A 12,549-nucleotide genomic window follows, 5' to 3' on the forward strand; every position below is an offset into this window, starting at 1 on the left:
AAACTAGAACTTCTTACTTCTTGAAGTAACCTAATGATGTTACTGCGTTCTTCTCCAAATGGCGGAAAAGCAAATAATAAAAACCCATTTAACTGAAGTTTGTTAGAGAGCCAAATCATCATACTTACTTGCTGATATGTGAAAGACAACAGACTTCTTTATTCAGAATACTGCAATGTGTGTGGTACTGGACCAGCTGCTAAAAAGTTACATTACGGTTTACAGACTTTTTTTTAAAACATAACTTTATGCACACAGTGCACAAGGCCACCTCTCCCTGCATGAGCCCAATTTTCTGAAGAAGAATAAGAATTAATCAATATTTTCTTTTAACATATAACAAACAGTTGAACCAAACAATTATGTAAACTGGAAATGACCCAAAATGCTAACAGTTTGGCAGCAGTAAAGTGAAATGCATTGTGGTGCACATGTGCATTTTTGTCCCCCTTTTCCCCTCCACAATAATCTGCACTTAATAGGAATATTTTAAACTATGTAGCTAAGCAACAGAGGTAATTGTTGCTTTCTAGAGCTTTTGTTAGGCACTCTAACACAGCCCAAATATGCGTAATTAGGTATAATGTCTATAAATCATTATTGTACACATGTGGGTAGTTAAGTGGATTGAGAGAATAGTTCAATGAATTGGACATATTCACTGAAAATGCTTTTTATTTGTTTTCTGTAGTTCATAATACTTTAAAATTATCATAACCCTTTACACTTTCTCTTAATAGCTTGCTGTGTTATGGAGAGAAACCTCATTTGCATTTTAGACTATGCTTAATTTATTATTTAAACCTGGAGTTCTTCTGATTCAGGAGAGAACAGATACATCTTGGGAAATAGTCTGTACTTGTTTATTCATCCTCCTTTCTAGGAAGTAAAATGTTAAATTTTTCAGTTTATGTTGAATAGATCCCAACAAAAGAATGTACCCTATAATCAGCATTATTGAAGGGGCTAGTGTTGTGACTAAATTCTTCCCTTCATCCAAAAATGCTTTTAGTTACTATGGCAATATTTACTTGATCCTGGCAAACCAGTGTTGATTTTAGAGAGATAATTACCAGAAAGGAAGATGATGGAGATGTATTTTTGAGTGTCCTTGTCAGAGGAAATGTTTATAAAAAAATTAAACGAGATACAAAAGGCATATTGTCTTCCTCACCGACCACCTCTCCTACATGCAGCCTCTATTACCTGCTGGCTGCTGCTTTTCTTCTGAAGAAAGATGTTTATAAAGACAGGATGCACTTCAGTGGTGTCTTTAACAAGTCCTTTATGAGTCTGTACATAACAACCATTTCTGTTTGCCTGTGCATGACCTGATATATCACTTAATGTGGCAATTGCAATGGTGACCAGGAGCTTGCCCTTTGTGAAGTATTGATGGTTTTTCCACCAAGGTCTTTCATGGGACTAAAAAAGTAATTAGGATCTATTTTGAGAAAATATTTGGGAATCTTAGATGAAAGAAAAGTGAAAATAGATTAGAGGAATTTTTAAATGCATGTGCTTGTATGTGTATATGCATAGATTGTGCATATATAGTATGTTTGTATATATGTATACTTCATTGTATTTATACAATGAAGTTGTACGTTCTAAAACAATACATATCTTTACCATCAGCAAAAAATGGTAACATATTTATTTTGCATATAGCTTTGGAGCAATAATATAAAGTAGATATAATCTTAGAAGGGTTTTTCCTGATGGTACAAGCAGTCATTTCAAATAAAGCTTTGGTGAATTTAATCATTTCAGAGTTTTCTAAAAGATACAAAAAGCAGTTATTCTTATGTATTTTCATCTCTCTCTCTCTCTCTCTCTCTCTTTTTTTTTTTTTTTTTTTTTAATATACAGAGGACAGGAATCCAAAGCCATCTGAGGAAACTCTTCATTTGGGTGGGCAAGAAAATTCCAGTCAAAGAAAAGATAACTATTTGAGCTATCAAGATGCCATGGCCAAGTCTTTGATGAACATGGGAAAATTAGCAAAAGATGCACCCACTCAAGCAGTGACAGAAAATCTAAATGATAGCGGTATCCAATCTCTAAAAACAGAAAGTGATGACACTGATGAATGTTACATGATTAATTCAGCTGAAGGAAAGGAAAAGACTGTTATTTCTGACCCCAAATATTGTTCATCTGAGGAAAATGAAAGTAACTCTGAAATCATGGATAATGAGTGGGACAGCTCTTCAAGTTTCTCAGAAGAAGCTAGTGCAAAACCACATCTAACTCAGAAATATGCTGTAGAGTGTAATCAACCTAGCATCCTGGAAGTCCCAGAAATTAAGAAGGAAGAGGTAGAATTTGGTCCTTGTGAAATACTTTGTGATTCAGAAACAGAGCTAAGAGCACCCCAGGAGTCTCACCCAGATCCTTTTGAGAAGAGAATTCAGAATGCATTTCCTGAAAGTGAAGAAGATGACAATGAGTGCCTGTCAGAAACAACAGAAATGTCAGTTGAGCTGGACAAAGCAAAAGGGAACTTGAGTTTGCTAGAAGAAGCAATAGCTCTGCAGGCAGAGCAAGGGCATGTTTTTCACAGCACCTACAAGGAACTGGATAGGTTTCTCCTGGAGCATCTAGCAGGGGAAAGGAGACAAACCAAAGTTATTGACATTGGTGGGAGACAGTTATTTAGCAACAAACGTAAGGAAGTATTTTTTTGGCTGTTCTTAATGGCTTAAGCATTTATCCTGTGACTGATAAAGGATTCTGAGCTAGGTTTTATAGCAGCAGTAAAGAATCTGGAATTTAGCTGGTAATTTTGCTAATTACGTACCTTCACACTAGTGCCTTACATCTAACCAGGTTAAACACTGGGTACTTGGCATCCTGCCAAACCACTATGTGAAATGATCAGTAATGGCTACTAAAAGGGCTCTGTAGCTGGCACTGACACTCCTTCTCCTCCTTCTCCTCCTCCTCCGCTTCCTCCTCCACAGAGCTCCTGAATTTCAGCAGCCAAAAAAGAAGGCATTAAAACCATGCTTAAGGAAAGGTTAGGGTGAAAAATTGGCCTCTTCCATACATACCACCTAATTCCTAAGCCATGTGTTTTCCGAGTTCTGTCTACTTCATGTATCAACATTACATTTTACTACAGCCAGGAAAGCACACGCCGTGCTCTTCTGCCTCATTCACCATCAGTAGAATTACCAGTAAGTTCCAAAATCTTTTATCGTTTCTGGTGCTTTGTGACTTCCTACGAAGCTGCAGGAACATTGCTCCGTTTTCAGTATCTAATTGGGCTTCCAGAAGTGGAGATTTAAAAGATTTGTGTTTGATTTGTAAACTGGGTTATCTGGTTTGAAAATCCTCAACTGAGGATACTTACAGAATGACAAAAGATGTAATTTTATAAGCACATTTTCTGCTGTAGTAAGTAACAATATATTCATCTGTCTTTTCACCTTTCCTTTTTTGGCTTCCAAATATAGTAAGGTCACCCCAGCATTGCTACAATTTCTGCTTTTGTTAAACAAATAGATTTACTTTGGTATTTCTGAAGTTACTTTTAATGCTTTAGAGCATTATGTTAGAATCCATGTATTTACTTCTGTGGCATTTGCAAATATTAGAGTAGTTTAGTTATTTAAAGACTTTACTGTGTAAGATAACCTACCATTTTATTTAGCAGTGGCAAGTATACATATTTTCTGTTGTATTCAGGCAGAAAATGTGTATCATCCATCTTATTCTTCTGTCTGAGTCTTTCCATTAGTTGTACATGCAAGGTGTTAGTCTACCTCCTTGTAAAACTGTATTAACCTTTATTTGCTCAGATTACTGTAATATATGACAGAATTTTGCAGATACCTTTTTTTTTTATGCTGAGATCAGCTTTGTTTACAAGAGTTCATACTGGAGTCAATGTGACAAATGTGACATTCTCACAGCACACATAGAAAGAGGGTATGATGGTAAGCATGGCAAAATTTGGCCCTTCCTGATTTTGCTTCATATTAGTATTAGCCATATTTTGCAGGTGAGTTCAGAAGTTACATTAATGGAGGAACAAGCTAGGCTTTCTTCAGGCTGTATAAACACTGTATGATTTTAGTCAATGTAGCACCAGGCACTTTTTTTTTTTTTTCACTTTACATAATTAGCTGTTTTTTTATTTCTGGTGCTGAAAATCCACTATCAGATCCATCAGCTCTTAATTTTCTTTCTTGGATGCTACATCAGAAAAACATGGCTTAAATTTACATTTTCCTATCTTCTTAATGATAAACCTTTCCAATTACTAGGGAAAAAATTAAATCATATTTTAAGGTCCCTCTTTATTTTCTGTCCACCACTGCAGCACTTTACATTCACAATGATTCTAAAAAACATGTAGTCTTCTGTTGATGTTCCATCTATTTTCTTTCCTCCCTATTTTATTTTATTTTATTTTATTTTATTTTAACTAAAGTCTTGCCAAGAATTTTAACCCTCAGCTGTCTCTGTCAATCCTGTCCCTGAGCATGTCCTACCTTGCAGTCCAACAAAATGAGCTTGAAGGAGGCTGCTCCCTGTGCTGGCTGCGGCTGTTTTCTCCCCCAGCACCGAATGCTGTTGGCAGCCAATCACAGGTTGAGCTAAAACCATCCTCAGCAATTTATGCAGCCACTTCCTCCTGCAGATTTCTCACAAGAGATTTTCTGGACCAGAATTCATTCCTTTCTCACCCAGAATTTTGATCCTGCATTGGAAATCAAATAAAGGCTTTCCGACCAGTGCTTCTTGCACAATTCTAGGTGCTTGAAAACAAAACTGGGGATGCACTGTGGCCATTACAGAGTGGTAGCTCTGGGGCTAGGCTGAGACCTCGCCTTTGAAAGGGTATCGGCTGCTCCATGTTTTCACTGTCATTGTGGGTTGTTCCACAAGGAGGCATTGCCTTGTGTACCAGAGGGAGCTGCTTGCCTTGCCTCTCAAATGTAAAGTGGCATGTATTCAGTTTCCTAACAAAGAACCTACAGCCTACAGATTTGTGATATTTAAGGAATGGCTTCTGGTTGAAATGCTTTTATGTTTGTTTGTTTGCTTTGCACCTCATCTTTTATTTGTTTGTCCCAGATTCCTGAAGCCTGACATTAACAGAGTAAAAGATTGTGGTTTTGTTTTGTTTTGTTTCTTTTTTTTTTTTTTTTAATTCATTTATAGATCTTGCTGCCAGTTTTCTGGCTTATTGGATTGTGACTTCTGTCCTCTTTGAGGTTCTGAATGGAAAAAATGATACCACAATCCTAAAGCTATACAGTTTATGACATAAATGGTGTACTGGGAGTGGGGAGCACATAGTATAAAAAAAAAAATAAAAAGATGCTGAAATCACCTAAATCTGTTAAAACTTTGTGTATGAATATTGTTTGAAGTACAAAATAGATATTAACATCCTGATAAAATCACTCAGCTTACTGCAGGCAGGGTCTAAAACCAATCAAAGTCCTTATCTGATTTCTCTGCAGATTCACCCAGGCCTGAAAAGAGAGAAACCAAATGTCCCATCCCAGGATGTGATGGCACAGGGCACGTGACTGGGCTGTACCCCCACCACCGCAGTCTCTCAGGCTGTCCACATAAAGTTAGAGTACCACTAGAAAGTGAGTATCATCAACCTGCAGTCCAGAGTCAGAACTGTATCTGGCCTGGTATTGGGTACTCATGCTGGAAAAGAAACATTCTTTTTCTCAGGGAGAATGAAGAATGAGTCCGAGAGGAGCCATCCAGCTCTTGACCATGGTCCTAGTTCCCACACTTGCGAAGTTCACTCACTACTTATCAGACACACTACAAATAGCAATAGACTTATCTGGTGGCCTGATAAGATCCACCAGATCTTATCTTGGGAAGAACAAGATCAGAGCCAAACTATCCCCATGTTGTGGAAAGACTTGCATAATGTAGCCTTATGAATATTGTGTGCTGCGTGTAAGGAACAGAGAACAGAGACTACCTGTCTGCTTCAGGCCTCTGACTTGATTTGCTGTAATCACCCACTGAGGCTGCTGTTTTCACATTGCTGGTAACTTAAGAGGCCTGGGCATGCTGTACAGAGATGTTTCGAGTGACCTTCTTACCACTGAGCTCGAAGAAGTTACTTTCATCAGCATATCACAACAGTGGTCCACAGCAAGTCACTCTCCTAGGACTGTAGCATGCTAACCTTGGTATGGCCAGTCTAGCCTGAATTTCCCTATTTATTTCTAATTGTGCTGATCTGATTGCCCTGGTTTGTGTGTGTAATCCTTCAATGTGATGCAATGCAATGTTGTATAATAAGCCAAAACTTAATATGAAATTAGTTGTTTAAACAACATAAATTGTTTTCTGTGGTGGCATGCATAACAATATATTAAAGGATAGTTGAACTTTACTGCTGTTCTGTTTCTAACTGCAGGTCTATTTTTTATTTTTTTTAATCTGGTACTAAACTGTATTTATGGAAATGTCTGCTGAGTTAAGCAGGCTGCTGCATTTGGAAGGCTCTAGCAGCATTAACTTCTTAAAAAGTTAAAATTAATAAGCCCTTGTTGATTTTCACACTTCTAACCGGATACGTTCTGTCCTGCTGACCAAAAATATATATATATATCTGTAACCACATTTTTTTTTGATAGAACAAACCAGTTGACTGAACAATCAGTTTTCTTGAAGTACTGTTCACCCAAAGGGGGGAAATGCAGTACTGAAGTCATGAGGGGAGACATACAAAGATGTTTTGTTTTACACAGGCATCACTCTTAGTAAAGATGATTCATATGCAAGGGCATAAGAAATGTTCATGCAACAGGTTGAGGGTGTAATGTTCATGCAACACTGTTGAGGGTGTAAACTGCTATTTGGGGATATGATCAATTTGTCTAAAGTAGATTGAACACAGGGCAGATGATCAGAAATTATCAGGGTTCAAAGAGGCATACTCAGATCATCTTACAAGGCAGAAGGCATGAAAATCATTCCTGTACCTGAGAACTTGTCCTCCCTGAGCCAGAAGGAGACTCCAGCTAAGTAGCCCAACTACGGGGTCTATGACTCCTCTATGGTCTCCATTTTTTCATTTACTGTCTTAATGGTGTGTGAACCAGAGGGCTAGGGACTTCATGATGAAACATCCTAGCTAACTTCTGCTTTTGCTTTTTTGAAGTTGCTAGAAAAGATGGTGTGCATCTTGGAAGCCACACTACAAACACATAGCGGTAAACCAATATATGTTCGAGTCAATGGTCTTGCTGCACTGTAGGTCCTTCACTTCTCTTCTTCTGGGGTCAAAATGTGACAGAATAGAGAATATTCTGTGTCTGAAAAAGAAATGTTCTTTTTTAATGTATTTATATATATATTCACTGATATATGTTATTATCACTTTTTTATTTTTTCTTCCTTAGTTCTTGCCATGCATGAAAATGTTTTAAAGTGTCCCACTCCAGGATGCACTGGAAGAGGACATGTCAACAGCAATCGCAACACACACAGAAGGTAGTTTTGAACAGTTCCTGTCTGCTTAAAATCTAGCACGTACTCATGAATAAATTGGTGGTCATGTCTTGGAATTAGATGCTATATACTAGATTGCAGAATGTCTACGAACAGCAAGGGAAGTCTGTATTATTTATAAGAAGATAATTGTGTTTAATTTTATTATATAAAAATGACTTCAGTACTGAGGATAGAAAATTCCACTATTCTTTTTCACAGATGAGATTTCAAACTATATTATCACTGCAGTGTTCACAGTGAAACACCATCACATAAAAGAAGTAGGAATAAACAAATTCATTACTATTGCTACAACTGGTAATCCCAATGGAAACCAAAGCCTCTTCTTTCTGCACTACTGACATGGTAGTCTTTGGCAAGAACTTCCCATCAAGGCACATTCTGTTTTAGCAAAACAGGAAATTTTAAGGGCAATACTTAAGAATCCCCATAAAAATGAACTCCATTTATAAGCCTCAGGAATGTCATCTTCCTGCTTGGAACACTCTTGTCTGTTTAACTTTCTGCCTGCAGGGAGAAAGTAAAATAGAGGAAAGCCTTCCAGATATGCAGCTGGGGAATCACAGCTGGGCTGCAGGTGAGGCAGAGAACTGAAGCCACTGTTGTCAGCATGGCTCCTGTCAGCATTGCTGTCTGCTGGGAGGCAGCAAGCCAAAATATTCCATTATAGTTCTTTTGGAGGGCCATTCATCTGGAATAATATATTGTCAATCTAATGACCAAACTTGAGATGAAAAATAGTCAAAAATGTCTTTGTTCAACTGAATTTTTGAGCAATTTCCTTTTTCTGTTGCTGTGTTAATGATTAATTAGTTATTGTAAAAGTGCACCACAATCAAGGATTATCACACTCTGTTGCTACCTCTGATACAGAAAGATACCATCAAGTTTTAATCAGAGGGACCAAAAGATTATGTATAAAATACATGAGGAATCAAATAGAAAAAAAAAAAAAAAAAAAGGAGGAGGAGGAGAAGAAGGAGGAGAAGGAGAAGGAGTAGGAGTAGGAGAAGGAGAAGGAGAAGGAGAAGGAGAAGGAGAAGGAGAAGGAGAAGGAGAAGGAGAAGGAGAAGGAGAAGGAGAAGGAGAAGGAGAAGGAGAAGGAGAAGGAGAAGGAGAAGGAGAAGGAGAAGGAGAAGGAGAAGGAGAAGAAGGAGAAGGAGAAGGAGAAGGAGTTGGAGAAGAAGAAGAAGGAGAAGAAGAAAGAAGGAGAAGAAGGAGAAGGAGAAGGAGAAGAAGAAAGAAGGAGAAGGAGAAGAGGGAGAAGGAGAAGGAGAAGGAGAAGGAGAAGGAGAAGGAGAAGGAGAAGGAGAAGGAGAAGGAGAAGGAGAAGGAGAAGGAGAAGGAGAAGGAGAAGGAGAAGGAGAAGGAGAAGGAGAAGGAGAAGGAGAAGGAGAAGGAGAAGGAGAAGGAGAAGGAGAAGGAGAAGGAGAAGGAGAAGGAGAAGAAGGAGAAGGAGAAGGAGTTGGAGAAGAAGAAGAAGAAGAAAGAAGGAGAAGAAGGAGAAGGAGAAGAAGAAAGAAGGAGAAGAAGGAGAAGGAGAAGAAGGAGAAGAAGAAGGAGAAGGAGAAGAAGGAGAAGGAGAAGGAGAAGGAGAAGGAGAAGGAGAAGGAGAAGGAGAAGGAGAAGGAGAAGGAGAAGGAGAAGGAGAAGGAGAAGGAGAAGGAGAAGGAGAAGGAGAAGGAGAAGGAGAAGGAGAAGGAGAAGGAGAAGGAGAAGGAGAAGGAGAAGGAGAAGAAGGAGAAGGAGAAGGAGAAGAAGGAGAAGGAGAAGGAGAAGGAGAAGAAGGAGAAGAAGAAGAAGAAGAAGAAGAAGAAGAAAGCAAGCACAACCTGAAATGAACTGACACAATGTGCACTTTGTTAACAGTCATTGTTCACATACATCTGTTTATTTTCCATCAGTCCACTTTCCTTTTAATCATTAGGAGGCTTATATCCATGGTTTAGTTGTTAAAATAATTGTCATTTGGATAAAAAATACTAGTGATTTTCCAGCCACAAAACATTTAAGCTGAAAGGTGGAAATATCCTACGTTATTCAGTTTCCAGATCACCTCAAATATGCAGATTTCAGAGTTTTGCATTAAGGAACAGTAGACAAATGAATCTAACCTGAAATACCAGCTGCTGTTCCAATAAATGAATAAGCCCCAGAGAAATTCGAAGCCATTGGGTTCTGCAGTATGTTTTATTTAATTAAAATTTCATTTAAAGTTTTGTGTTTTTTTTTTTTTCTTTTTGTTTCTTCTCTTTACCTTGTTTTCAAACAGTCTTTCTGGTTGTCCAATTGCTGCAGCTGAAAAGTTGGCAATGTCCCAGGAAAAAACCCAGCTTGAATCTCCAAAAGTGGGACAGTGCCATGATCAGACTCACAGGTAGGAGCCTTCATGATCTAGTCTGACCAAAGTATTTCTGCACAAACTGTTAATCAGTCCTCAGGTCTTTCACCCTATTTGGCTACAGAGGTAACTCAATTTTTGAAGATGAACTACTGCGAAGGTAAATAGATTGACCATATGTCAAAATTGTCAAGCAGCATTCTGCTGGCCCTTGTGAGTGTGGCTGACATTGAAGATAATAGACATACTTTTTGAAATGCAATCAGATCTATTCTACTAAATCTTATTTCAATACAAATAGCCTCATGAATGTTTCTCAGATGTCTTTCTTCCATAAACCAAATCTGCTATCTCTGCTGAAATGTTCTAAATTGTCTTACAAAATTTTCCATTGTTGCAATATTTTGGCCACTGGAACATGGTTAAAGATCTCTTTGACCTTATTGCACTTCTAGTAGCACAGCCTTCATTTGTTTTGTGGTTCTTTTCAGAGGCATCTTCCAGTGATTCCAAGTAGCAGGTTGTATTGTTATTGCAGTTATCTGAAAGGGTTGAGAACTCTGCTTATTTAGTTTCCCCACTCTAGATTAATTCATATTATGAGTTTCTTTATTTTAAGTTTATTGGTTTAATTAGTTTAATTTATTTTTTATACAATGGCATCAAAAAGAGGAAACATTTTTATTGTGATTGTATTTTGTTGAGAGTTATATGGACCCTACAGACATGCATAATTTGCACATCATTGGCACCACAACCATTACAACCTATTATATTCAGGTCTATTTGGGGACACTTTAATTTGTGGATTATTGACATGATCAGCTCTAATGGTTCCTTCAGAGCCATTACAGAATATTATGTCCATGTGTCTGCCAATTGCACGTGCCTTAACTCTACATATGAAAAGTCCTTAGGAAATTACTAAAGACAAGTAGTTACTGAACAGTAACTAAATGGAATAACACACTGTAAATCATTCTTTCACCCCAAATAGCAGAAGCAATTATTTTAGATCATCTTATATTAAATTTATACCATATTCCTTCATAGTAAAGTGTGAACAATAGTGATCCATAACACTACAAGTCCTTTGTGACTTGCAAAAATCCAGACAATTTTTTGAAAAAAAAAAAAAAAAAAAAGAAACATAATGCTACAATGGTAATCTAGAATCAAATTGGTGGTATCCTCCTTGTAAATTGCCTGCAACATTGCTAGAGTATGCTAGAAATATTTTTGTGTACAGCTTTGAATTACTAGGTCAGCCATACTTACATAATTTCTTTCTTTTACTCATCTACCAGTAGGTTTTACATGCAAAATCAACACACTTTCTGATACCAAGATGCAACTGTATCATACTTTTCAATAAAATGTAATTTAGATATTCTTTTGCCTTTCTTGTCTTCCTCATTTTTTTCTTCCTTCTGTTTTCAGCACAAATTTAACTAAGCAGCCTGAGGTAGCTCAGTACAATTACAGAACTTCACAGGCAGTCACCTCCTCCAGATCTACCCTCACAAAAGAAAAGGAGAAGTTTGGGAAAGTACCATTTGATTATGCCAGCTTTGATGCACAAGTCTTTGGCAAACGCACAATGGCACCCATGGTGCAAGGACGAAAAACACCCCAGTTCCTTGAATGTAAGCTTGAATGTAAAATTCCATTCTATCTTGGAAAACGGGCTTTTTATATATATATATAGTAATAGATAGATAGATAGATAGATAGATAATTATAATTATTATTATTTAAATTTTTCTTTTTCTGTTATTGCTTGCTTCTTTGGCTTAAAACTTACAGAATTCAAAAAGTCTTTGGAGAAAACATTTTAACCACTTGTTGCCAGAATGCTAAGTATAAGCACTAATTTGCTAAATATAGACTGCTAGAATGCTAAATAAGACCACCATATGGTTTACTTTTTTTTACATTTCTTTTAAAAGTGATTATCAGAGGAAAAGGGGAATGAAAAAGAATGATTTACATTTTATCTGTTACTTTTCTCCTTGGTTAAATTGTGATATCATTACTCATGTAACAGCATGCTGCCATGAGAAGTCCCATGGAATGTGTCTGCATAAGATACTATGAATTGCTGAATAAGAGAAATCCAAGTTAAGTTTTAAAGGGCACTTCATCCATACACATTCTTCCTCCTAGATGACCGCATGCCTCAGCTGTATTACATTGAGGCCTATATTTAATTCATTTTGATCTCCCATATTTCTGTACTACACCATATTTGTAATGCAGACATAACCTTGATAACATCAAATTGTTATCAAGGTGCTCTTGCTTGCATCATTTACAGATTTCCTGAGGTAATCCTCTGTACAAATGAGATGCTGTGTGTGAACAGGGATTATTTACTGCAGATACTCTTCACAATCTTCTTAGCAAACTTCAGCAAGATTCTGCCATTGTATTGACCATTATAACATACTCTAGTTTCAAGAAACAAACAGTTCAGTTTCCACAAAGGAAACGGAATAAAATAGTTTAATTGCACCATATATAGGTTCAGACCAGTGTAAATCCAAAGCAATATGACAGAAGATTCTCTTCTGGCTTTTGTTGTTGCTCATGGAAAAAGAAGGGAAAAAAAAAGAAAACAAAACAAAACAAAAAATAAATAAATCACATCTCACTTAAACCAAGGAAGGAGAACTTTCATAGTAAGGTGAACAGAA

At 37.2% G+C, this 12,549-nt stretch overlaps 1 protein-coding gene across 4 annotated transcripts in view; it reads left to right on the forward strand.

Annotated features, from left to right (window-relative positions):
- Window positions 1–12,549, forward strand: part of ST18 (ST18 C2H2C-type zinc finger transcription factor) — a gene marked incomplete at both ends in the record, with an annotated part of 170,400 nt that overhangs the window by 121,620 nt on the left and 36,231 nt on the right. For 2 of the 4 annotated variants that reach the window (XM_084282930.1, XM_084282932.1), the window contains 5 exons: window positions 1,873–2,670; window positions 5,481–5,615; window positions 7,401–7,491; window positions 9,785–9,889; window positions 11,294–11,499. In XM_084282930.1, the coding sequence (XP_084139056.1) occupies window positions 1,873–2,670; window positions 5,481–5,615; window positions 7,401–7,491; window positions 9,785–9,889; window positions 11,294–11,499 (1,335 nt within the window). The remainder of the gene's footprint in view (window positions 1–1,872; window positions 2,671–5,480; window positions 5,616–7,400; window positions 7,492–9,784; window positions 9,890–11,293; window positions 11,500–12,549) is intronic. The other 2 variants (XM_084282931.1, XM_084282933.1) reach the window with 2 other exon arrangements.

The sequence above is a fragment of the Netta rufina genome (assembly GCF_964035555.1).
Source record: "Netta rufina genome assembly, chromosome: 2".
NCBI lineage: Eukaryota > Metazoa > Chordata > Aves > Anseriformes > Anatidae > Netta > Netta rufina.